General features: G+C 46.7%; 1 protein-coding gene across 50 annotated transcripts in view; it reads left to right on the top strand.

The window, feature by feature from the left end:
* PTK2 (protein tyrosine kinase 2) overlaps positions 1–25,148 on the top strand; it is a 247,644-nt gene that overhangs the window by 174,800 nt on the left and 47,696 nt on the right. For 26 of the 50 annotated variants that reach the window (XM_067017362.1, XM_067017365.1, XM_059043007.2 and 23 more), the window contains 8 exons: positions 1,217–1,237; positions 2,234–2,331; positions 7,483–7,567; positions 11,687–11,787; positions 13,428–13,543; positions 14,400–14,500; positions 17,391–17,480; positions 20,013–20,217. In XM_067017362.1, coding sequence (XP_066873463.1) covers positions 1,217–1,237; positions 2,234–2,331; positions 7,483–7,567; positions 11,687–11,787; positions 13,428–13,543; positions 14,400–14,500; positions 17,391–17,480; positions 20,013–20,217 — 817 coding nt within the window. The remainder of the gene's footprint in view (positions 1–1,216; positions 1,238–2,233; positions 2,332–7,482; positions 7,568–11,686; positions 11,788–13,427; positions 13,544–14,399; positions 14,501–17,390; positions 17,481–20,012; positions 20,218–25,148) is intronic. The other 24 variants (XM_067017392.1, XM_067017389.1, XM_067017374.1 and 21 more) reach the window with 5 other exon arrangements.

Below are 25,148 nucleotides of genomic sequence, written 5' to 3'. Positions count from 1 at the left end.
AGTTCACTTATGGGGTTTTTGTAATCTTGTTTTCTGGCTCTATGATAATACAACCTTTAATGATTAGAGCATTTCCTCTCTGTAGGAAATTAGTATTTAAAGTTAACTATGTATACTCACACACACACACACACATATATATATATATATATATATACAGCTCTTTGAATACACACATTTCATGAAATGCATTTCCCCTTTGACCTTTCATTTTTTTATTGCCCTTGACTAAGCAAGTACAAAGAGCAGCCCGCGTCCAGTCCGTCCAGCTCCGAGTTGGAGGTGTGGGGAGAGAAGGACTCTTCACTGACCACCCCCCAGCAGCCTAGCAGTGTCCCCCTCTGCTTCTCTCTGCTGTGCAGCTTGCTGGTGACGAGAGTCTGGGAGCCCCAGCTCTTGTGGTCGGGTGTATATAGTCACAGCTCTTAAGTTGGAGACAACCTTGGAATTCCACTCCGATTTTTCAAAAAAGTTAACCCTACCTCTTAAAGAGGCCCAATTAGGAGTCCACCTTACAGCCTCAGAGGCCTGATAATTAATTCAACATCTGATGTCGTGGTTTCAGTAGAGCTCCGTGTATTTGTCAAATAAACGTTTGAGGTGCTTTACTCCGTTGTGTAAATATTTTAAAAGTTGTTCTCAATAGATTTACCGTATACATTGAGGAGAGTCACCAAAATAAAGAGAGACAGCCCGGCCCTCTCAGGCAAACATTAGCCTGGGTGGGCCCCTCCTTCCAAGAGCTCCCAGGTTAGTGACTTGAAACGGAGGCAAGAGCTGAAACGTAAATGTGTTGACTCTGACTTGCAGTAGCAGTTTGGGAAAATGTTTAAATTTAGGTTCAAAGCTGTGGGTAGCCATTTAGTCACCTGTACATTGCTGCAGAGTGTCCAGATTTTTGTACATATATTTTCATAGCTGAGTGGTAAATGGCCAACATGGCCAACTTTGATCCAAACCCCACAAACATGGGTTATCGTATAGGAGCTTATGGGATAGAAATGTAAAGCATTGTATATCACATTGAGTTAACTTGAGGGTATTACTTGCGTTGTTACTTGTGTTTGGTCTTCTGTTTTGACCCAGGTTGGTAGTCAAAATATTTAATAAAGTAAATATTGAAACGTACTCTCCGAGTTTGTTGTTGTTAACCTAATTGCTATTAGTTATTTCTAAGCGAGGTCTTCAATTTTTTTCTCTCTTAATTGCAATACAGAAAGCTATGGAATAGATGAAGGTAACAGGATTCCTTTAAAATAACTGCATTTGCTTGCAATTGCAACCCATGGAATGATAATCGGATGTTTCAGTTTTCAGTTAACTTTTATTTTTAAATTTTTTCATTGGTTTACTCGTGCTGTTAAATCAATGGAACTACTAGCTAAAGTGATTTTAAAGAGGAAAATAACCATCTAAAGTCTGGGTTGAATTTTCTGTATGATTTATAATTTGACAAATTAGAAGAAATCAAAATACCAAGTAGTTAATTGGATTAGAATCATCCACTAGGTTCCTAGTGGGTATTTTCTTTCCATGTGTCTCAACAGCCTGCTAAATAATTGGTTTTGTGTAAATCATAACAATTTAATACATTAATTTGAGGCACATGCTCTCAAAAATATAAAATACTCGTAGTTTATTATGTGATACGTTCAACCTTGATTCCCAGTCATCTGATTTTGAAATCAGTTTTTAGAAGCTCCCTCTTTAAACTCTTTTAGCTCCGTGAATAATATAGATAGGATTATAATAAAGTGGAAAACTCTTAAACTTATAAAGCTACTCATGAGACAATTTTTTGTTCCCTCCATATTTGCAGACTTTAGTTACTTGTAAAATAATTGCTTTAAATAACTGTTTTTTAGCCTTCATATATTAATACCTGAACTAATAGCTCATATTAATTAAACATACATAAACTTGGAGCAATTATTTAGAAAACCATCAAATAGATAATCAGCTAAATCAGACGTTCAAAAATATGAAAAAAAATCTACCTTGTATAAAACTCCTCATTTTGGTAATTCAAGCAGTGCTGTAACAGTTACGTAAATTCCTTTAAAAAATACTGTTTAAGAGAATTCCACTCTGTTTAAAGCATTTTCATAGAATGGTGTGCCACCGATGAAGGTTTTACTCGTGGATGATGATGAAGTGAAGTGTGTCCAGTGTTTTCTACACTGGGGGTGCTGCACTGAAGTATCTTCTGGTGTGTGTGGATCATGTTTTGCAGCCAGGGACTATGAGATTCAGAGAGAAAGAATAGAGCTCGGCCGGTGCATTGGAGAGGGCCAGTTTGGAGACGTGCACCAAGGCGCCTACACGAGCCCGGTGAGTGCTGCCCGACAGCCAGCAGCCCGAGCCGCCGCTGCTTGCGTGCGGACCTGCTCCTGTCTGTCCTCACGGGTCCTGAGGTCTTCAGGGCATTGGCGGTTGTCCTTCATAAAGCTTATCATACATGTCAACTCACTTGCTGTGTTCAGAAACCAAAAGCTGGCAAAATTAGTTCCTGAGAGCCGTGGGTCTTTGACTCATTTTACTCTTTCATCCAGCCTCGGTCATCAGTAACGGAGTTCCCCTGGGTGCGACTGACAAATAGGTAACAAACAGGTGCCAAGTCAACAGCAGTTAGCCAGCGTTCCCAATTGCCTGCATTTTCCAGAAGAGAACACTAATTTGCCCCAAGTTGCCCTCCAGAAGAGATCAGTGGATTTTTAAAATGATCTATTTAAGAATCATCTCATTGAGATCTAGTTCGCCTACTATGAAATTCACTCTGTTAAGGTGAACAGTGCAGTGGTTCTTTAGTCTATTCACAGAGTTGTACGGCCCTCACCACAGTCAGTTTTGGAACATTTTCTTTGCCTCAAAAGAAACCCCGTACCTTGGTGAGGATGTGGAGAAGAGGGAAGCCTTGGACACTGATGGTAGGAAGGTTACATTGGTGCAGCCACTGTGGAAAACAGTATGGGAGTTCTTCAAAAAAGTAAAAATAGAACTACCATATGATCCAGCAGTTCCACTCCCGGGTATGTATCCAAAGAAAACAAAAACACTAATTTGAAAAGATACACGCACCCCAGTGTTCACGGTAGTATTGTTTACAATAGCCAAGACATGGAAGCATCCATAAGTCCATCAACAGATGAATGGATAAAGAAGATATGGTATGTATATGTATACAATGGAATATTATCCAGCCATAATAAAGAATGAAATTTTGCCATTTGCAACACCATGGATGGACCTGGAGGGTATTATGCTTAGTGAAATAAGTCAAACAGAGAAAGACAAATACTGTTATGTTATCACTTATGTGTGGAATCTAAAAAATAAATGAACCAATGTAACAAAACAGAAACAGACTCGTAGACATAGAGAACAAACTAGTGGTTACCAGTGGGGAAAGCGGATGGGGGGAGGGGCACGATAGGTATGGGATTAAGAGGTGCAAACTACTATGTATAAAATAAATAAGCAACAAGAGTTTATTGTACAGCACAGGGAATATAGTCAATATTATATGATAACCTTTTTTATAATAACTTTAAATGGAATATAATCTATAAAAATTTTGAATCACTATGTTGTACACCTTTAACTGATATAATATAGATCAACTATACTTCAGTTTAAAAGAAAGAAAAGACAAAAGAAGCCCCATACCCGTTAGCAGTCCCTTCCCATTCCACCCTCTCCCCAGCCCTTTCCAATCACCAGTTTGCTCTGTCTTTCTCTAGAATTGCCTGTTCTGGACATTTTCATGTAAGTGAAGTCATACCGTGTGGGGCCTTTGTGACTGGTTTCTTCCCGTCAGCATAATGGGGTCAGGTTCATCCACGTGGTAGCCCGTGTCAGTACTTCACTTCTCTTCATGGTCAAGCAACATCCCATTGTGTATGGATGGACCCCTTCTCGTTGCGCCCGTCGTCAGTCGGTGGTCATTTGGGTTATCACCACTTCTTGGCTGTTGTGCGCGATATGCTGCTGTGAACGCTTGTGTACGATTTTGTATGAACACAGTTTTCGGTTCTCTCGAGTGTGTGTGTCTAGGAGTGGAATCGCTGGGTCATCTGGCAACCGTTTAACTTTCTGCCGACCTGCAAAGCTTTTTTCCAAAGAAACTGCCACAGTTTCAGTTCCTAGCAGCAATGTGTGAGGATGCCCGTTTCTCCACACCCCGACCAACGCTTGCCTGATGTATGTCTTTTTTTATTAGATCAGTAATTTTTAGATGACAGTTTAAAATAACAGTACATACATGTTCAAGGAACTGTTTTTAACTAGAATAATGACAATGAACAGAGATGGCTTTCGTAGGGATATAATAGCGCAGATGATTGACCTTTTGTGACCCCCTGATGTGGAAACTGCAAGTGGCATTTTTTCCCCCTGTGTCTCCTTATCTGTCAATTTTCCATATCCTTTACACATGCACTAGGGATACACTGATCATTACTTTTATAACCAGAAGACTGTAAAAGTCTTTCCTTTGAGGAAAATAGATAATTGTTGTTAGAGATTCTGTTTTTTAAAGTTCAGTTTTGAAAGTCTTTACCCTTATACTTATATAAAACTATATCATTTATTATATATTTTTATCCATTATCTCCTCCAATTTTTTTTTTTTTTTTAACTATATCTGTATTGTTTATCTTCTTAATTCTCTTAACTCTGCTCTTGAGGCAAAATGCATTAGAAAGAGCCCTGGATCTAAATTTGATCAGAAGACCTAAATCTTAGACCTGGTTCTACCTGACTGTGAGATGTAAGGGAGGTGAGGCTTCTTGATCTAAATTACTGGACTTGAACCCCGTGGTCTCTGAGCTTCCTTACATCTCTAAAATTCTTAATAAGCAAGCATTCTGAAGTTCCCGGAGTACAGGGACTTAGCAGCATCACACAGCTAACAGCAGGGCTGATAGACTTTATTTCATTCACTTCTAAGTAATTCATTTTAGTTGTAAAAATACAAGAGAAAATTTTTTAAAAATATCCATAGTGTTTACTAAGTATTTGTTGAATGAATCCCAGCCTCCAGGAAAATATCAGCGTTCACTTTTTTTGTTGAATGTCTTTCTGATGCACATCGTCTGTGAATGCTTGTTTATTTTGTTCTTCATGTGGGAGTCTAATTTTATAGCCAGTTCATTTCTCTAGGTTTCCATTAAAAATCCCTTTTCCAGATTATGCTCTTTAGTGTTCTGTAAGATGTAATAACATTTTATCAGGGATTCTTAATCATCGGTCAGATGTAACTCAGCATAGATTTTATGGGCCAGAACCCAGCACTGGTTACGTTAGCTGAGATTCAGTGAATTATGTTAGCAATTCTTTGTCAATCGTCCCCCAAGTGGCAGCTCGGTGGTGGAGACGTTGTTATGAACAAAACGGTCAGAGTTCCTGCTCTCACAGACCTTAAATTCTATCTGAGGCACAGGCAAAAAAAAAAAAAAAAATTCTATCTGAGGGGACAGGCAAAAGCAAACCCACTGAGTATCAAGTGGGGAATCTGTGCTCCGAGAAAAACAAAGCCTGGGCTTGGGGAGGTCAGGGCCCTCTTCCCGTGAGACGCTGACACGTGAGTGGAGACGTGAGCAAGGAGGGACAGTCCCCGCGCTCCCGGTGGGGAGTGTGCCAGGCAGGGCGGAGATCCAGTGCAGGGACCCCAGGTGGAGCCGAGCGGGGGAGGAGGACGAGGAGGAGGAGAAGCGAGCAGAGGGGGACCGGGCCGGGTGCAGGGGCGGCACGTGGGGCGGCACGTGGGGCGGCAGGGTGGCCTCTCATTCTGAGAGTCATGGGCACGAGGCGCATCTGAAGGCTCCCAGCACACGCTTCTTTTTCTCTCTTAGGCCCAGTTATCAGGTTTATTTTTATTATTTGAGCATCGCTGATCATTTGCTCACTCTGGCATCATTATTATCTTAGTCTTAAAAACCATGCTTTAAATCTGTTTTCTCTTAATTCATCCCAGAGCAGTCCTTCTCTAGACTCACTTGTTAAGATCTTTTGAGTGTCTGCTAGCTGTTACTAACTCAGAGCCTCATCACCTACCCCTCACCTCGGCCTCATGGACACCAGGGTGACATTTTCATTCAACATTGAAGAACTGCTCTGTCCCCCTAAACTCTGCTTCTGTTTTAAAGAACGTAATGAAAATGGTGTCATGAGCAGTTACCTAGATGTGTTCAAATCTGCCCCCTTTTAAAGGCTTTTAGTAAACCCTCTGCTCAGTTCTGGTCTTGCTTGCTGTGGACTGGCATCTTCTTCTCCAGCATCAGGTCTCTGTGACCAGCCGCTCTGACGGCTCGGCACCCCCAGGCCTCTGCAGCCTGGGGCCGCTAGTCACCGTGCCTAGTCCATGGACTGATGGCCGAGCCACTTGGTTTGCTCACGTACACCCCTTTGTAGACGTGCTGCCCATGGAATCTCAGGCTTAGCATCCAGTTGAAACTATGCATTTTTAGAGAGCAGTATTTTCCTTACGTTTCTTTACTATCTTAATAAAGCACCATGTTCACTATTTGAGTTGAATTGACAGGATTGATGATGATTTATGGTCTTACAAAAGTTTCTGTTGTTATTCAGATCTCCTGTAAAATGGGCATTTTGTGTCATTTCTAAAGTATACCAATCAGATGCACATAGAGGTAGAATTCATGGTGCTGCTCCTAGCAGTTTGCCGTCTCGTTACAGAGGACGCAGACTAAGTCATTCAGAGCAGAGTGCTTGCTTGCACTGAGGTGTCCTGTGTTGCTGGTAACTCTCAGCAGGCCCCAGACTCAGACGCGTGACAGGTGGGCCTCTGTGCCGGCAAGCTGCCGTCCCACCGACACCTCAGGCCCGTCTCGTCCGGAGCTGGGCTTCTCACCTCTGCGTTCTCTCACCGGAAACCTGAACTCGCCCTCCCCGACGCCCAGCCCGCTGTCTTCCTGACCCCCCATCTCCGTGGCGCCTTTCCTCACCTCCCCTTCCGGGGGGCCTCCCACTTAGGGTGGAAGCCACAGGGTCCGGCCCCTCCCTCCGCCCCTGGCCGGCATCCCCTCCCCTCCAGCAGTTCTTTGTTCTCACCCCCTCTCTTCTCCCCTCCTCTCGGGGAGGTTACCTTCTAACCCACCAGCTCCAGGCCGCGGTGGATGTCGCGTTCACGGTATTTGTCTGTCTCCTCCTCTGGGACGCCAGCTGGAGTAGCACAGGGGTCGCCGGCCCTTGTTCACTGTGCAGCCTAAGCCCCTACAGGAGTGCCAGGCGCTGCGAAGAGGAAGTGTCTGTGGAACAGACAAATCGCCTGCAGCGTTTTACGTGCACGTCTGTTTTCTGGGGTTTTTCTACAGAGAATTTTAACTGTTCCTCTCGCTCTTGAGATTGTACGGTTCTGGTTCTGTCTGATCCAGAATCCAGAGCTGCAGAATAAACAGCCTGTCCTCAACATGTCCATTGATTAACATAGAGACCCTCTTGTTGCATGTGTCCCCGTCACAGGAGAATCCAGCTTTGGCGGTTGCAATTAAAACATGTAAAAACTGTACTTCGGACAGCGTGAGAGAGAAATTCCTTCAAGAAGCCTGTAAGTTTCTAGAAATGTCTGTGGAACTCCATTTGACTTTCTGTGAAATCCAACTGTCTCTGAAGATGTAAGAAAAATAATGTTTTGACTTCTAATGAGACAACTACATTTATTACCTTGCCATGCAATTAGTATCTGTATTTGTAGAGGCACGTGTCTACAGAGTTTCCCAGGTCAGCTGTCATGTTTGGGATGTAAAGGCAGATTGATTTCCTGTCCCTTCATCCTCTGGTACCTTGCACCGTAGCCGTCTTCACCCTGGCATTGGGCAGATGTGTAGAGATGCCGGCAGGCCCTGGAGTTGAGGGTGAGCGGGACAGCCACAGTCCCTGCGGGATGGAGCCCACGGATGAGTGAGGGAGAGGAGACCCTGCCCGTCCTGAGGGGGCTGCTGTGGAGAGTTGTGTGTGAGGGGCCCTCTCTCCTGAGTGCAGACCCTCTGAGAGCCAGGATCGGGTCCTGCCCGTTTACACGCATCAGGTTCTTTCCCACCTGCCCTCAAGCTGGGTCATCTTCCTGCTTCCGTTCGGCTTGTCCCTCCTGACCACGTACTTTAATAGTGTCTCCTTAGGAGGTTTTGTCACAGGACCCTGCTCTTTCCCTTCCTGAGTGTCCATAATTAAATATACATTGTCTAGGGACTTCCCTGGCGGTCCAGTGGGTAAGACTGCGCTCCCAGTGCAGGGGATCTGGGTTCCATCCCTGATCCGGGAACTAGATCCCACATGCATGCCGCTACTAAAAAAAAAAAAAAAAAAAAAAGATCCTGCATGCCACAGCAAAGATCCTGCATGCTGCAACTAAGACCGGGTGCAGCCAAAATAAACAAATAAATAAATATATATGTGTACACACACACACACACACACACACACACACACACACACACACACACACACACACACACACACACACACACATTGTTTAAAAGTTACTCTTGTCTCTGTCTCCCTCTAGACTTTAAGCCCCAGTGGGGCAAGGAACGTCTCTCTTCTGCTCACTGCTCAGACCCAGAGACAGCACAGGGCTTAACTCATAGAAGGCACTCAGTAGCCACTGGTCGTGTGAATGAGTCTTGGTGTACTTCATCACGTGTACATTGAATTTCAGAAACATTTATCACCCAGTAGTCCAATAAGTAACAAGTCATGGAATGAGTCATATTGTAACTTCATCAGTTAAGTCGAAGCAAATCCTAGTCCTGTTCCTGGATCTTTGACTTAAGTACAAGACAAGGCCTGGTGACGACTTCTGTCTCAACTAGTTTATTTATTTCTTCAGGGCATCTAGGCCAAGAAAACACAATATATATCAGCCATCATTACCTAACAGCCTGTCTGCCTTACCTTTGATGGTAAAGTGCATTATATATTTTCAAAAATGCACTTTTTTTTTTTTCCCTGTGGTACGCAGGCCTCTCACTGTTGTGGCCTCTCCCGTTGCGGAGCACAGGCTCCGGACGCGCAGGCTCAACGGCCATGGCTCACGGGCCCAGCCGCTCCACAGCATGTGGGATCTTCCCGGACCAGGGCACGAACCCGTGTCCCCTGCATCGGCAGGCGGATTCTCAACCACTGCGCCACCAGGGAAGCCCCCAAAATGCTCATTTTTTAAATTGCTTCTCTTTCTCTAGAATTTTTATGAACAGTTATTGTATCGTGATTTTTGTAGGGCTTTGGAATCACCATTACAGAAATCAACTTTAGAGTTTCACAGGAGTAGTCAGTTCAAACTAACCTTGTTCTCTTTTTGAAAGGCTGTTATTTCAGAGAAACATGATGGATGTAGTATACCTAAAATCCTGTAGGGCTTTGACAGGCTCTATACGTAAGAGGGGAAGTAAACTTTTTCTATAAAGGACCATATAGTAAATATCTTAGGCTCTGCAGGCCAGATGGTCTCTTGTCACAACTGCTGAGCTCTGCCATCGGGGTGTGAAAGAGCCACAGACAGCACATAAAGGGCTGAGCAATACTGTGTTCCAGTGAAATTTAGTTTGTGAAAGCAAACAGCCGGCCCTAGCCTGACCTCCTTGCCCTGGGTGAATGAATAACAGGTCAAACAACTACACCTATTGGGTTTTAGTTCAGCAGGGATAGAGTTTCCTAGTGACCACAAGATTCTCCTCTTAGCCCTGTACTGTGTAGGATTTTTAATAATTACTTCTGTAAAGGGTAACATAAAACCAAAAATGATGGTAAGTCGATTGAAAATGAGTGAATATACTGGGTTCCTGAATGTTTATCCAAAAATATCACATTATACTTAAGTGATGAACTGAACTGACAAGATGAAATTCAGTGATACATTTTGGATTTTGTGCCAGGTGTTTATGTGTGGGGGTTTTTTGCTTGTTTGTTTGTTTTTAACTACCAGGTCCTATTCTTGGAATATGTAGGCAAAATTGAGGGGGAAAAAATACCTTAAGGGCTTGAGTTCTCTCAAGTGAGTGTGGGGTGACTTTGCAAGAAGCCAGTGTAACCCTTGGGTGCATTGGTAGGACATACAGTCCTCCATATCCGCAAGTTTTGCATCTGCAGATTCTACCAACTTCGGATTGAAAATATTTGGGAAAAAAATTCCAGAAAGTTCCAAAAAGCAAAAACTTGAATTTACTGCGTTCTGGTATCTTATTTACATAGCGTTTACATTGTGTTAGGTATTACAAGTAATCTAGAGATGATTTAAAGTATAAAAAGGATGTGCGTAGGTTACGTGCAAATACTCCGCCATTTTTCAGAAGGACTTGAGCATCCACAAATTCTGGTTTCCCCCTGGGGGTTCTGGAACCAATCCCCTGTGGATACTGAGGGACGGCTGTAGGGTGTCTAGAGGGAAAACAGCGAGAGGCCTGTCTACTCCAGACGTACCCAGCGCTGAGTTGCAGTCCACACCGGGCTCCATACTAAAATGGATACTAAAAGATATTTGCTCCTGCTGTGATTCTAATGTCCTTGCTTGGCATCATAAAAATCAACCCCGTATTGGTCCCCCAAATTTAAAACATTGTTTGTCATTTCCATAGTCTATGAAGTCCCAGTACTCTGGGGACCACTGCAGTAGGTGCCATGTGAAGTCACTGCCCGTTTTGAGGTTCTGGAGTTCTGTGAAGGTTGTCCCGCTTCTCTCTAATCCTAGTCAGTGTGCTGGGCACGTGACCTCCTCAGCCCTAATATTAGACGTTAGAAATGTATGCACACTTAAAAATACGCACCCACACATAGGTATGTGCGTATATGTGCAGGGCCCTCTTGGTCATCTTGGGCTCAGTGAGGCAGTCAAGCTCACGTGACAGCCACAGGCCGTATCTGACATCAGACTTTCTTTGAGGGGAGTACAGGACTGGAAATAGCAGGCCAGCATTTCTCCTGTAGGGGAGTCCTCACAGCAGTCTGGGAACTCGTTTGCTTAGCTCTGATAGCGATCAGGTGCTGTGAGGGGACGAGGCCACAGTGGTGGACTCGGGAGCCAGCCGGGTCCAAAGTCGAAGTCCTCACAAACCCGTCGCTGCGGGCTCTGGGGCTCTGCAGGGGACACCCAGCCACACCCACGCTCAGGGCAGCTCCTGCTACCCCATCAGCGACTTACCAATTAGGGGTGGTTTTTACCATGAAGGGTCTTGCTTAGAAAATGAGTCACACATTCCAACTTCATGAGATTTCCAAAGGAAAACCTAGAAAGTTAGCCCCAGGTCAGATTTGTCCATGGAAAATACGGGGAGGTTTTCTTAACCCTTAACTCTCACAGTATGTCCCCCTGTAAAGTTGCGCAGAAGTTCACTGCAGTGGCATCTGGTGCCTCACGTGGTCTGCTCTTTGTGTGCCGTTTTATGGCGACTTGTGAGCTGACCTGGCCGGTGGAATTGAATTCCCAGTTGCCACATCGTTAGCCTTGAGGTTTTCTTATTCTTATTTTTTGGCTGTGCCACACAGCTTGTGGGATCTTAGTTCCCTGACCAGGGATTGAACCTGGGCCCTGGCAGTGAGAGCACCGAGTCCTAACCACTGGGCCACCAAGGAGTTAGTTCCCCATTAAAATGCCTTGAGTCTTATTTGAACTCGTCTTCAGGACACTGACATAGCTTCCGGAGCCTGACCGTGGACCCCTGTTTTCCCCCAGTAACGATGCGCCAGTTTGACCACCCGCACATCGTGAGGCTGGTGGGGGTCATCACGGAGAACCCCGTCTGGATCATCATGGAGCTGTGCACGCTCGGAGAGGTACCTGCCCGCCTCCGCCCCCCGCCCGCTCCGCCTGCCCCCGCGGGGCCGCGTGCGACACACGCGCGAGTGCGCACGGGTAGGGCGTCTTCGTCAGTAAGTTCCCCGGTAACCCCCCAGCTCGGTGCTGGCGGCAGTGAGTGTCTTTCCATCCAAAGGATCTGTCAGCACCGGAAGCAACAGGTGACCAGGTGCTTCTTATTTCCCTCTCTGTTGCTGTTGTCTGAAGAACAAGCTCGGGGATTTGAGAGTGAAAGAAGCAACGTTAGTGGAGTTTGGGTAAATTAAGGCTGAATTTACGTAAATCAGAACAGTTGCTTCATCTTTTTGGGCACTCACTTTTCAGTGTCTTTCAGACCAACTCATGTGAGTCACAGTTTCTTTTTAAAACGTGAGTAACAGACTGTGGGCAGATGTCCTTATTTGACTCTCTCTGGAACACAGAAGCTCTTTAGTAGGTGTAACACCACCGCCTGGACACTGGCCCCACCCGGGCCTGCTGAGCCACACAGCCTCTGTCTGTGTCCCCAGGCTGCTCTGTGGGCCCCTGCTTGGGGCAAACACGGCGACTTTCCAGATGTCTACACATGACTCTGTGGCACTGAAACCTAGTAGTTTAACCTTCTGACACATTATACACGTTACTTCTTCTTTGAAGGACACCAAACAATCTTGCTTTTAACGAAAATTGGGGTTTTCTGTTATCAGGAACCCGAGGGTGCTTTGGGCCCGTCATCCTCTTCGTGACGGCATCAGCCCTGCCTTCCGAGGACAGGCTGCTGCCTGGCGCCTCCCATTGCTGTGTCGTCTTCAGCTTGGGTAACAGAGTTGGCGAGTGAAATATCTGAGGGCTTCTCCGGTGTCTTTCCTTCCTCTACCATGCCTTGCCAGATAAAATGGAGTGTTTACGGATTTTTTTGGTTCACACTATTTTTCTGCTTTTGTTTTTGGAGAATTTGCTAATTCTTCTGGCTTAAATCATCAATATTTCTCCTTCATGTAGGAGATTTTGTAGGATTGGAGTGTTAAATTCATCTGCCTTCTTTGCTGTATTATTAGCATTTAGCTGAATTAGTCATGAGAGCCGTAGTAAGGACCAGTAAGCCTAGTGCGTAAATACCCAACACGGGACCGTTTTATCCTTCTTCACCCAGAACTTCCGAGGGGCAGAGGGGGAACCTCTTGCCTCCCCTTCCTTTTCGTCCCCTTGTGCTCAGGTCTGTCCGGGGCATGGGGTAGGGGTCTGAGGAAGGTGGACTGACCATGGCTGTGGAGGAGGCTTGTTTGAACGGTAACTGGAACTTTTTGTTCTCCAGCTCTCATTGTCTGGCAGTATTTTATACTGTGCCTTTATTCATCCCCTGGAAGCATCTTTCTGTATTTTTTCAGAAATGTATCTAGAATCATGAAGATTCCAGTTTTGCAGTTGGATCTCAAGTGAAGAATGGCTAACCATAATTTCTGAGCTGATATGTTTCTTTCATTATGCTTTTTTTATTAGGGTAGAATTGAAGCCATTCTCATAAAAATGCATTTGGAAATGATCAGCATTGTTTTTGAATATAGCTCTTCTACTGTTGATTTTTAGTCTCTGACACTAACTCTTTCTCTTTTTTCTTTTTCGGTCACTGTTCAAAAAGCTGAGGTCATTTCTGCAAGTAAGGAAATACAGTTTGGATCTAGCATCTCTGATCCTCTATGCCTATCAGCTTAGCACAGCCCTTGCGTACCTAGAGAGCAAAAGATTTGTGCACAGGTGAGACCCGGGCGTGAAGCTGGTGAGCTGCCTCTTGAGCAGGAAGGAAGTGGGGAGAGGTTCTCGCTGTGCCCTGAGACCTTTCGTTCCCCCAGCTCTCGTACACGGACGGCACTAAATGTCCTGCTGTGCGTATCCCAGCCGAGCGTGGTGCCCTGGCGTGGGAACACATGGATCTGAGGGGTTTTTCCTCACATGGGGTATGAAACAGGTCCATTATTCCTTCCGCAAATACTACAGACAGCCTCTGCGTGGCACTGTGGACCTAAAACAGATATTGTCCTGGGACTTTCCAGGACACCATAGCGCCAGGAGTGACATCTGTTGGCCTTCTGCAGAATTTCTATTCATAATCTGGGTCTCTCATTTGAATACAAGTTAAAGCCCTTACAACTTATTTGCCTTGCATCATGTTAGAGTTTTGTTATCCGGCACTGAAACAGACTGCATCAGCAAAATCATTTACAGGTGTTCCAAAGGTCATTTTACTTTTATTAATGAGGTTTTTTAGTAACCGTAGAGGTACACACCCTGGTCGTGTGTGTACTGTCTGTCAGTTAATGCAGCCGGTGATATGATTGCATGAAAACTAATAAGTGGTTTCCTTATTTGAGAATATTCTTCACCATCAGTCCGAGTAGCAATCACCATATTAATGAGTAAATATCTGCCAAAAGGAATATATTTGAAGTAAAATCATAAAAGCATCTCTCTCTTTCAGTGTATAATAAAGCTCCTGTTTGTATTGTATATAAGCTCTCTTTCAAAGTACCTGTATGTCGTTATATAATACAGATGAGCTTGTGGGTTTTCTCCCTTGTATTAAAATGTATTGTCCCCCATTCTTCCTTATCAGGGACATTGCTGCTCGGAATGTTCTGGTGTCCTCAAACGATTGTGTAAAATTAGGAGACTTTGGATTATCCCGATATATGGAAGACAGTACTTACTACAAAGGTAAGAGATCAGAGCAATAAATAAGAAACAGGCTCAGGATCTTTAATGATTTTTAATTCTGAAAAAGGTACATTCTAATATGCTCAGCTGATTTTTGACAGTGGTGTACAGTCAGGTCCGTGGAGGAAAGACAGCCTTCGCAACAAAGGTGCTGGAGCAGCTGGTCATCCCTGGCCAAGAAATGACCTCAACCTAAACTCACTCGCCATTAACTCAAATGGATCATAGACTTAAGTATAAGACATAAAACTGCAAGACTTTTAGGAAAAAACATGGGAGTAAAGTTTTCGGATCTAGGGCCAGACAAAGAGTCCTTAGGCTTGACACCAAAAACATACATAAAAGGGAAAAATTGATAGCTTTTTCCTCATCAAAATTTAAAATTTTTGTTCTGCAGAAGACCCAGGCAGAAGGATGAAAAGACAAACTACAGAGTGGGAGGAAGTATTTGCCAACCACACGTCTCACAAAGGACCGGTATCTAGACTACAGATAGAGCTCTCAAAACTCCGCAGTAAAAAAAGAAAGGACACAGGTAGAAAGTGGGGAGAAGATATGAAGCGAGACTCCACCGCAGGGGGTATTCAGATGGCACATACGCACATTACCCACGAGGGAAATGCAGGGTGAGCCCACAGGGAGGTATCATGCACGCCTGTCAGGATGGCTAAAGTAACGGCAGTGACAACACAAGACGCTGGCAGGCGCAGAGAACGCAGATTGCTCGTGCAGATGTAAAATGGTGCAGCTGCTCTGGAAAAGAGTTTGGAAGATTCTTAAAAACTAAACATGCACCTCCCATATGACCTAGCTGTTACACACCTAGGCATTTCTCCCAGAGAGATGAAAACTCACATTTACACAAAACTGGTGTTTGTTCATTGTAGCTTTATTTCTAGCAGCCAAAAGCTGGAATCAGCCCAGATGTCCTCCACTTCGTAGACACAGCTGGCTAACCTCCCAGCACAGCGGTGGGAGCCCTGGCTCAGTGCATGCCGCCGGACTTACAGATCTGCAGGCTGCTAACTCCAGAGACTTTGATCCTTTAGCTTTGGAGCTGAACTCTAGCTGATGGGATTTTTTTCTTTAGTTTTCCCAATCTTGGAATCAGATTGACTTGGTTCTTCAGATTACTACTAATTTTCATATTCCTGGTACTTCAGCTAAGGTTTGGATTATTAGTCCATAGTATGCTTTTAGTATATTTTCTAGTTATCACTACCATTTTACAAAGGCCAGTTTCTTGCTCAGTTTGTTTGATTTTTGTATTGTCGCAAAATGAGCCCTAATCTTACATACAAAGTTAGTCTTTTTCATTTTATACTGTAGCTGATGACTGTTCTCTGTCCAGATGCTTTCTGTATGCTATATAGCCTGGTCCTTTGTTATGTGGAAGGAAAAGTCTGGTGGTTTATTCATTTTGATTATGTAGTCATTTAATTTAAAAACGACCAAGCCACCTTTCCACTGTTTTAAAATACATTTCATATCACCTCACATCCTGACTAGCCCAAACCCTAGAATTCCACTAAAGGGCTGGACTCCGAACAGCACGCTGGCCAAGACTCTACATCATCTAGACGGCACTTAAAGTGGGCACCTGACGAGTTCACACATTGTTATCTCAGAGAGGTCAGTAAGTCTAGATCCTGCTAGGCTTCAGGAGAACAGCCCCTCTGGGTTAGGGGTTCCTCGCTCGGAGCACAGCTGGAGAGTCATTTGTTGTGAGGGAATCAGAGGCTTTGACCTCAGTTGTCATGAAGGTGCATGAAGTTAAGTGGAAGAAAATTAATGCAACAAATGTAATTGTCTTCTGATTAAAAGTCTTGAGAGGCACCCTTGCTTATAGAAGGAAGTCCAGCCCCTGACAGCACTGCAGAGCCTGGCACCCTGCTCTGGGGCCCTCTGGATCGGGGCCTGTCCCCGCCTGGCGCCTGCAGCCCCTCCTCCCCCCGCCCCTCCCCCTGCCACACACTCTCACTTCCGCTGGATTTGAGAAACTGTTTCTGCCTTTTGGAATTAGGACTCCTGGACGGCTGGTATCTGGTGAAAGGATGTTGAGGGAGGTGGCACAGAGGAAAGATTTTAGGCTTCTAGAGAGGGCCGGTTTCAGGCTTCCCCTTTAAGAGAGTCCTTTTCCTTCTGTCGCCCCCTCCTGCTCTTCACATCCAGGTGGTGGTACAGCCCGTCCGTCCTCATATTTTGTAGATTCTATTTTTGCACATTGGTCTGCTTGCTGAGACTTGTAACTTCCCGAATCCACACTCCGACGCATTCATAGTCAGGTGTGGGTGGGCGCGGGGCAGTGACAAGGTGTCCGTTTGGGTTGGTGGACAGCGAGGAGAGGGGCAGCCCGGTGCGGTGCCAGCACCTCTGGCTCCGGGCCAGTCGGGCAGGTTGGAACCCCAGCTGTGGCCCCTGTGTGCGGGGTCGCGGGGCGGGGAGCAGGGCCTCAGGCAGGTCAGCAGCACGTCCGTGCCTCCTTTTCCAAAGAAGTCAGAACCTACCAGGATAAGTTTTTAGGATTTAAGGTTATAATCTATGTGAGTTATGGATATATGTGTACACATTTCTCCCGGGAGCAATGGTTCGGTGTTCAAAGCGACTTTATAGAGTGTAACTACCGTGAATGAGAATTGACTGTGTGTCGCTACCAGGCCGTCTCTAAAGCCAAGCCTGCACAACTGAGCTGGGGGCTGATGCCCCCCGGCAACCGGGGCTCCTCCGCCCTGCTCCCCGCCTCTCCTCTGTCACCCCCAGATGACCCAGCATCCGGGATTGCAAGGCAGTTCTCCCAAAGGTTTTGGTACTAAAAATCTCAGCTAGCTCTAACTGTTAGATTCCTAAGCAGGTGACAGGGAAGTTTTACTTTCTAAAATTAATCTTCTAGCTTCCAAAGGAAAATTGCCTATTAAATGGATGGCTCCAGAGTCAATCAATTTTCGCCGTTTTACCTCAGCTAGTGACGTATGGATGTTTGGTGAGTATTTGAAAACTTCTGTGTGAGAATTACAGTTCACATATTCTCTGAGAGGGATTTAGCTCTGTCTGTTGTCAGGGTCTGTAGGTTGGTTTGCCGTTCCTTGCCTGGCCTCCCTCGTTGCTCGCCCGCGCCCTCCTCGGTTCCTCAGACGTGGGCGTGTGCTGTGCGCCCAGGCGGGGCCTGCGGGCCGAGGTCCTGCCTCTGGCCCCTTCTCACTCCGCCTGCCTCCCTGTCAGGGGGGGCTGTGTCCTCCCTTCTCTCCTGTCTCCACGGCCTCAGGCATTCCTTTTATGTGAGTGACGTAAATGGTTAACCTGTCCGTGCGGCTCTGTGGGGCCCCAGGTCCAGCTTGTCTAAGACGGCCCTTCATCTCTGTTCTGGAATCTGACCCCTTCCTGACTTGTCTCAAGTCTTGGAGGCGTGACCCTTCGTGTTCTGTAACTGCTGCTGCTCTGGTGTCCACCGTGTCCCCTCCTTCCTGCCCCGAGTCCGTCCCTGTCGTCATCCTCCTGCTCTGCGTTCCTGCAAAGCCCCCAGTGGAGCGAGAGTGTGGCTGTCATTCCCTCTTCAGTGCTTCCACTACCTTATCCGGATTTTTAAATCACTCACCTTTTTGGTGTGATTGACACTCCATCCCTGCCCCACTTTCCTGGTGTTACTCCTTCTTTCTGGACACCTCACCCTGACACCTTCTCCTCCAGTTGAAACTCTTTTTAACCTTCAGGAAGAGGTTGGAAAGAGTTTCTTCATTCACCTGAAACACCTGCTCTGCCATGAAGCCCCATGTAGCAGGCGTGCCATCCAGACATAGACTCCCTTCCTCTGCTTTCCCAGCACTTTCCGTCGAGACACTCACGTGTAGGTCTTGTGAATAGTCCTGTGTGCATATTTTCTCTGCCGGATTTTAAACTACTTCCCAGGAGATGCCCTGTTAAGTTTATGCACCTTCTTTTTCCTATAAATAAAAATAACTTTATATACGTGAAGTACGTGTTCTCATTTTTTCTTCTGCTTCCTTGCTGTTGACATTCAATAACCATTCAGTGCCCTAACTGATACTAGGTAAAGGAAGGAATTCAGTAAAACAGGAAGTGCTGTGACATGATTGGAGAAGGCGCTGGAGTCCACTTGGCTTCAGACCCCAAGACCTTACCTGTCAGCTGTGTGACCCATAGAGCAGGTTACTTGTCCTCTCAAGAGGACCTCACATTTCAAAGAGTCTAAGATGCCTTTTTTTTCCACATTTCTGGAGGTAGGATTTGTCGCAGGTCAGTGGCATTTCACAGTTGGTGTCAGTCAGGCGGGCGGGTCATGTGGGCCCTCGCCCACACTCACGTAGACTTTTGTTCACATTGGTGCTACTTCCGTGTCCGAATGAGTTTAAAACCGCTCTTTGGTAAGAATAAAGTAATTCTCAGAGGTAACAAAGGATCACATTATAACTTAGTGGGCAGCATATCCCCCCCTTTTTGGTAATATAAAATAACAATGTCTCTTATAATCAGTGGCATCTCAGATTTGATAAAATGCAGTTTTTAAAGAAATGTACGGTGTGAGAATTAAGGATAGTGTGAATTTCAAGGAAAGGTGCCGGAGACATATGAGGGTCTCAAGGAATGATACCCAGTGTTGTTTTTACTAATGATGTTGTCATAATTTCTGGTGAGAAAAGCGGGACTAAGGCATTTTTGTCATATACTCTTTACTTTGAAGTTGTTGGACTTTTGGCTAATTTCAGATCTAACTCACATTAATGTGATGTAATGGCATAATGGTATGCCTTCCTCCTCTGAGGCACACAACATCTTAGGTGCTGAAGATACAGACAGACAGTCGCAGCCCCTCTGCCCCCAGGACCCGGTGTGTGGGGCACGCTTGCGGTGGATTAGACGGGAGCTTCCCAGGGGGCAGGGCAGGCAGCGCAGGAAACTCACAAAGGGACCTGGAAGAAGAGAACTGGTGGAGAAGAAAATGAAAGGCATCGAATCTAGAATTCAGCACAAGCCAAGTCACGAAGGAGCATGTTCAGGTGCAGATCTGAGTGGCCAAAGTGCCAAGCGATGGGAATCGGTAGAGGAATCTGAGTATTCTGAAAGCATAAGACTTAAGTTGCAGGGTTTTCTTTGTTAAGCTGCAAGCCAGCTGCTGTGATCATAAGCAGGTTGGACTGAAGTGGAGGGAAACCTAGAATTCATTCGGCTTGTTTTTGAATTGGTTCACTAAGCTATGCTATGAAATATCACTGTAGCTGGTGGGCCATTTTCTAGTGTAGATTTTTTTAGAGAAATAAACCTCTCAGAAAAGTAATCGGTTTTTTCTTGGTAATACTCTTCCATCATTCGCATCATACTAAAGTAGTATTCCTGTTCTTATTTGATAACAGAGCTAACAGAATGCTGCTTTATTTGGCTGATGTGCCTGTAATCACACAGGTGGTTCTCTCACACGAACTGTGAAGTTATTCCTGAAACGTGGGAATCGCACTCCTGCTGCTAAGTTTACCACTGTGTTCTCGTCCCCGCCTCACAGGTGTGTGTATGTGGGAGATACTGATGCACGGTGTGAAGCCCTTTCAAGGCGTGAAGAACAATGATGTGATCGGTCGCATTGAGAACGGGGAGAGGTTGCCCATGCCTCCGAACTGCCCTCCCACCCTCTACAGCCTCATGACCAAGTGCTGGGCCTACGATCCCAGCCGGCGGCCCCGCTTCACTGAGCTCAAAGCTCAGCTCAGGTAGGATGGGGGCCGGGGCTGGGGCCGGGGCCGGGGGTGGGGCGGGCAGACCTCCGCTGCTTCTCCTTGACAGCTCCTTTTCTCACTACGTCTGAGGCAGACCTGTTTCTTGGGCAAGCGTAATTACTCCTTTATGGATTTGTATTTATTTATACATTGTTAGAGCCTTAAGAAGACTGTGTCTTCAAGTCTTACTAAACTTCAAATTGTGATCAGGTGTCTCTGCCCTGGCTGCTGACCAACGGGGCACGGCCCACAGGCTCCGCGCGGTCTGGTCCCCGCCCACTGCCCGGTCTCCCTCACGCCACCCCTTCCTCTGCTCCGGAGGCACCCGGCGCCTCTGCCTTCGCCCGCTCGCCCGCAGGGCGCTTCTCTTCAGTCTTCGGAGCCCAGCTCAGGGTGGCCTCCTGCAGGAAGCGCCCCCCATCTGCCCCACGCCCCGAGAGCCCCCCTCCTGTGGCTCCTCTTCAGCGCCTCTGTTGTTACAGCTCAGAAACCCACGGTACCTGTTCAGCTGCCGTTTTGTGACTCCTGCTTCCTGCCGGATGCCGTTAGACCCAAACCTCCAGCCGGCCCCAGTCCCCTGGAAGGGACACACGGACTTCTTAGTGTGCCGCCCCCCCCCCCCCCGCAGAGGGTCTGCGCAGAGCTGACCTGCAGCTGGCGGGACTCAGAGGCCTCGACAGGCGCCCCTCCTCCTGTCTTGCTCCTTTCTGTAGCCCTGGGGCAGAGCTTAGCACCGGCACCTGGTCGGTGCTCAGTAAACGCTTGTCGAGCTGAAGTCGAGATTCAGACTTAATACTTTAATCAACAAGATATTTTAGTATAATACGTCACCCACCAGCCAACGCCATGGGTTAATGTGCTGTTTCGTGTTTGGAGTACTCCCCTGATTTTATATGAGCTTTTTTATTTGCTATATTTTCGTCTTTTTTCATAAACATTACCAAATGTCAGGGTCCAAAAGCCCCCGGCAGCTCCTCTAGCGCACCTTATCCGCCAGCGCTTGAACCCTCTCAGCCTCACCTACCCTCTGGCAGCGCCACCTGCCCGGCTGGCGAGTTTCCTCCAAGGAGCATGTTTCTGGGAAGGAGCGGGGCCTTAGTGAGAAGTGGGAGAGTGTCGTCCAGTCAGCAGCTGTTTTGCTCAGTGTCTCCTTCGTTCGAAGCTAGGTTCCGTGGGCCCAGCAGTGAGCAAAACACAGTCCTGTCCCCGGCGTTTGAAGTCGGGCCGAGGAGGTGGGGGTTGGCGCCGTTGGCCGCACGGTGGCAGCCCTGACGCTCCACCTCCGGGCCTGCTTCCGGGCCTCGCGCGTGGCGGCCGGCCCCTCAGGTCTTTCAAGACAGCTTTCTTCAAGCTGCAGCTCTCCAGGTTCTTAATCCTCATGCAGCTTCGTTATACCTGCTGTCCCTGTTGGAGCTGGTTTTCGAACATGCTGCATTTCGTGTTTTGCTCATAAATTTTCTTGTTCCTCCTTGGCCTTTCCTCAGAATCTGATAGATTCTGTCCATGAAACGCCCCCTCCACCTGCCCCCCTCCCCGGCGCGTTCTCCCTGGCGTCACTCTGGGTATCCGCCGGCTTCTCTCCACAGCCTCCTCCCCTCCCCTCAGTACTTCTCCTGGGTGGGTTGTCTTAACTGTTCCTGTGGCTTCGCTCCCCACCTCCGTCTGCCTTTAGCCTCAGTCCTGCCTTTTCTCACAAGTCCCAGACCTGTGTCTTCAGCTGAAGGACATCGTGTTTGTCCTCAGGCAAAGCCGTGCCCGTCTCCTCCTGCCCGCCTCCTGCCCCTCAGCTGTGTAGGTTACAGCGGGGCCTTTCTCTCCACCTGCCTCCGGGAGTCCCGGCTGACCGCTGGGCGTCCTGACCTCAGTGTCTTCAGACCCACTCCCTCCTCCCAGCTCCCCCCGCCGCCCTGCCCCGCCCCTGGCCCGCATGCTTCATCAGTCAGCCTTACCAAACCATCGAAGTGGGAGAGTAACTCCCTCGCTCAAGACAACTTTCAGTGGGTTCCTGGCACCCCCTGTGTTAGTTCGAGGCTTCCAGAGTAGCATTTAAGGCTCCTTGAGTTACGGCCAGTGTCTTTCCATCCCTTTCTCACACTGTGGCCAACTAACCACACGCCTCCTCCAGGAAGGCCTCCTTCTGCACCTGCTGAAGTCAGCCCTACTGTCTTCCTCAGCCTCTTGCCCTGCTCTGCCCGTGGGCTGTCCACAACTCTTGCTTCTTCTGGCCGTGCTCGCCCTGTGGGCCGCAGATGGCCGCATCCCCGTCCAGTCAGCTCCGCAAACGCTGAGCGCCACGTAGCTGGGCCTGGTGCTGGTCACTGGGCAAGAGAACCAAACACTTTTCCTGCCCTCGAGGAGCTCACAGTCTAGTACGTCTCATCCCCTACTAGACTGAAGCTCCTTGAGGACAGGGATCGTCATACTCACCTCGGTGTTGCCCACACCCCCAGGCCAGGAGCTGGACCCAGTGAGGACCAGACAGCTGCTGTGTTCATGCTTAGCTCACACAAAACTCATGCTGACACTGGTTGGAGGGCTGTTGCATTAAGGTGGAGTAGCTCCAAAAACTGTCCCAGATGAAGTCTTAGAACTAAATATAATTATTTTATACACACAGACATATAAAAACATCATGTACCTATTTATAGATGCTTTCTTGTGAACAATTAGTACAGACTATTGACCATTAGTTTGTTGTCTGTTTTGTATTAGTCAGAAATGGAGTTTAACTTTGTATTTGGAACATGTAGAATATGGCTACCAAATAAGCCAACTAAAATGTAACTTTATAATATACTAGCTGCTTGGACATCTATATGTAACAATGTATCACAAGTAATTAAACACGTTCTTTATTGAGTTTTAAAAAATTTTTATTATGTCCAAGATTCTAACAAAGTAATAAATTTTGGATAGCCCTTACCCCAGGGCACTTAAAAATGTTCCCAAATCCCATTCTCCTTGTCTATCTAAAGAGAAAATGCTGCAAATAGACTCAGTTTATTATGGGCTCCACTGATCTTTGGCTGGACCACGTCTTGTTTTTACTGTATCGCAAGTTAAGAAAAGTGGCTCGGTGACTCTTGTTAGGCAGAGGGTTGTACTGGGATGAGTCAGTCAGTCTCTGTGACCACAGGGCCTGTCCTCCTGCCATCCTGTGTCCTTATTCATAGATGTGCCTCATTGAGGAGAAAGAGAGTAACCTGTGGGCAGCCTAGTAGCAAGTGTGAGAAATTCCTCAATAGGAAATTTCTCGTAACACGAGCGCTAGCATTTCGTACTGTGTGACTGACAGGTTATAAGAGTGCACTAAATGGTTTTTGAATGAAAAGTCATTTAATCCCTAGCTAGTCGCTTAATTCTTCGGTAGATACTGTGACGAGGAGACCACAGTAAAACCTCTTCAGTATTTGCCCCTTTAGAGTTTATGTTCAAAGACAGCGTTTCCCAGCAGTGCTCTGCGTCATTAAGGTGTTTGTGCCATTATAGGAAAAGATTGTCAGTTTTATCTCAGGGAAACATTTTAAGTTAACGTGTGGCTTCTTAAATCCCTTTTAGACAAATGAGGGTAATAAATAAAATTATTGATTTAAATTTTGTACCCTAATTTTTGTATTTTTCTAACTTTTTATTGACATGCAAAGATGTGAACATATAGACACGCCAAGAAGTAAACAGCTCACTGAATTTTCACAAATTGCGCCCATTCCTGTAACCAGCATCTAGAACAAGAAAACAGCACTGCCTTCACCCCAGAGACCCACGAGCGGCCCCTTTTCCAATCACTGTCCCCCTCCAGGGATAACCACTCACCATAGGCTGGTTCTGCCTGGTGTTGAACTTTATGTAAATGCTGTAATGCGGTGCGCACTTTTTTGTTTATGGGTTATTTTGCTCAACATTCAGTTTGAGATCACCCGTGTTACTCAGGTAGTTGGACTTCACTCTCGTTGCTCTATGTGTCCCATTTGTGAATATACCGTCGTTTAGCCCTTCTACTATTGGTGGAAATTCAGATACTTTTCTTTTTTTTTTTTGCGGTATGCGGGCCTCTCGCTGTTGTGGCCCCTCCCGCTGTGGAGCACAGGCTCCGGACGCGCAGGCCCAGCGGCCACGGCTCATGGGCCCAGCTGCTCCGCGGCACGTGGGATCCTCCCAGACCGGGGCACGAACCCGCGTCCCCCGCATCGGCAGGCGGGCTCTCAACCACTGCGCCACCAGGGAAGCCCCCCAGATACTTTTCAACTTGGGGCTCTCAAGACTGCTGCTGTAGGGACATAACCGAAGTGGCATTGGGTGAGCACGTGTACAAGAATGTCTGGTGGATGCATATTCAGGCGTCTGCAGGTGTGCGCAGCTTTAGCTTTATGTACTGATAGCACCTGTTTTCCAAAGTGGATGCACCAATGCAGTGTCCCCAGCAGTGATGAAAGCTCCTGTTGCTCCAGCCATAGTTTTTTTAAAACCTTTGGAAATCGATCCTTGTTTCTAAGCATGCCATTTTCACATATGAAGGGTAGGTTAAAGAAAGAAAAAATAATGTTAAGTGGTATGTAAACAATTTACCTGAGGTTTTCTTTTCTGAAGATCACTGACTTAGTAAGTGTCTGCCTGGAAGGCCCTCTGACCCTGAGCGCTTTAGGAAGCCCTTTAAACCGACACCATGTTCACTAGGAGCCAGTCTCCATCCTCTGCCGTCAACCTTAGAAATTACAACATTGGAAACCAACACTGACTGAGTGCTTTCTGTTGCCACACCCGTGCCGTGAACTTTCACACATTATTTCATCTGACTCCGCACGGTCCCGGGAGATGTAGGTAATACTGTCATCATCAGCTTACAGGTGAGGAAATGGAAAGTAAGGTTAGGCAGCTGAGCTGGGGTCACAGAGCTGGGATTCAAGGCAAGCTCACCTGAGTCCAGG

Source organism: Kogia breviceps, chromosome 17 (genome assembly GCF_026419965.1).
Source record: "Kogia breviceps isolate mKogBre1 chromosome 17, mKogBre1 haplotype 1, whole genome shotgun sequence".
Classification (NCBI taxonomy): domain Eukaryota; kingdom Metazoa; phylum Chordata; class Mammalia; order Artiodactyla; family Physeteridae; genus Kogia; species Kogia breviceps.
This window is presented reverse-complemented; position numbering and strand designations above follow the sequence as displayed.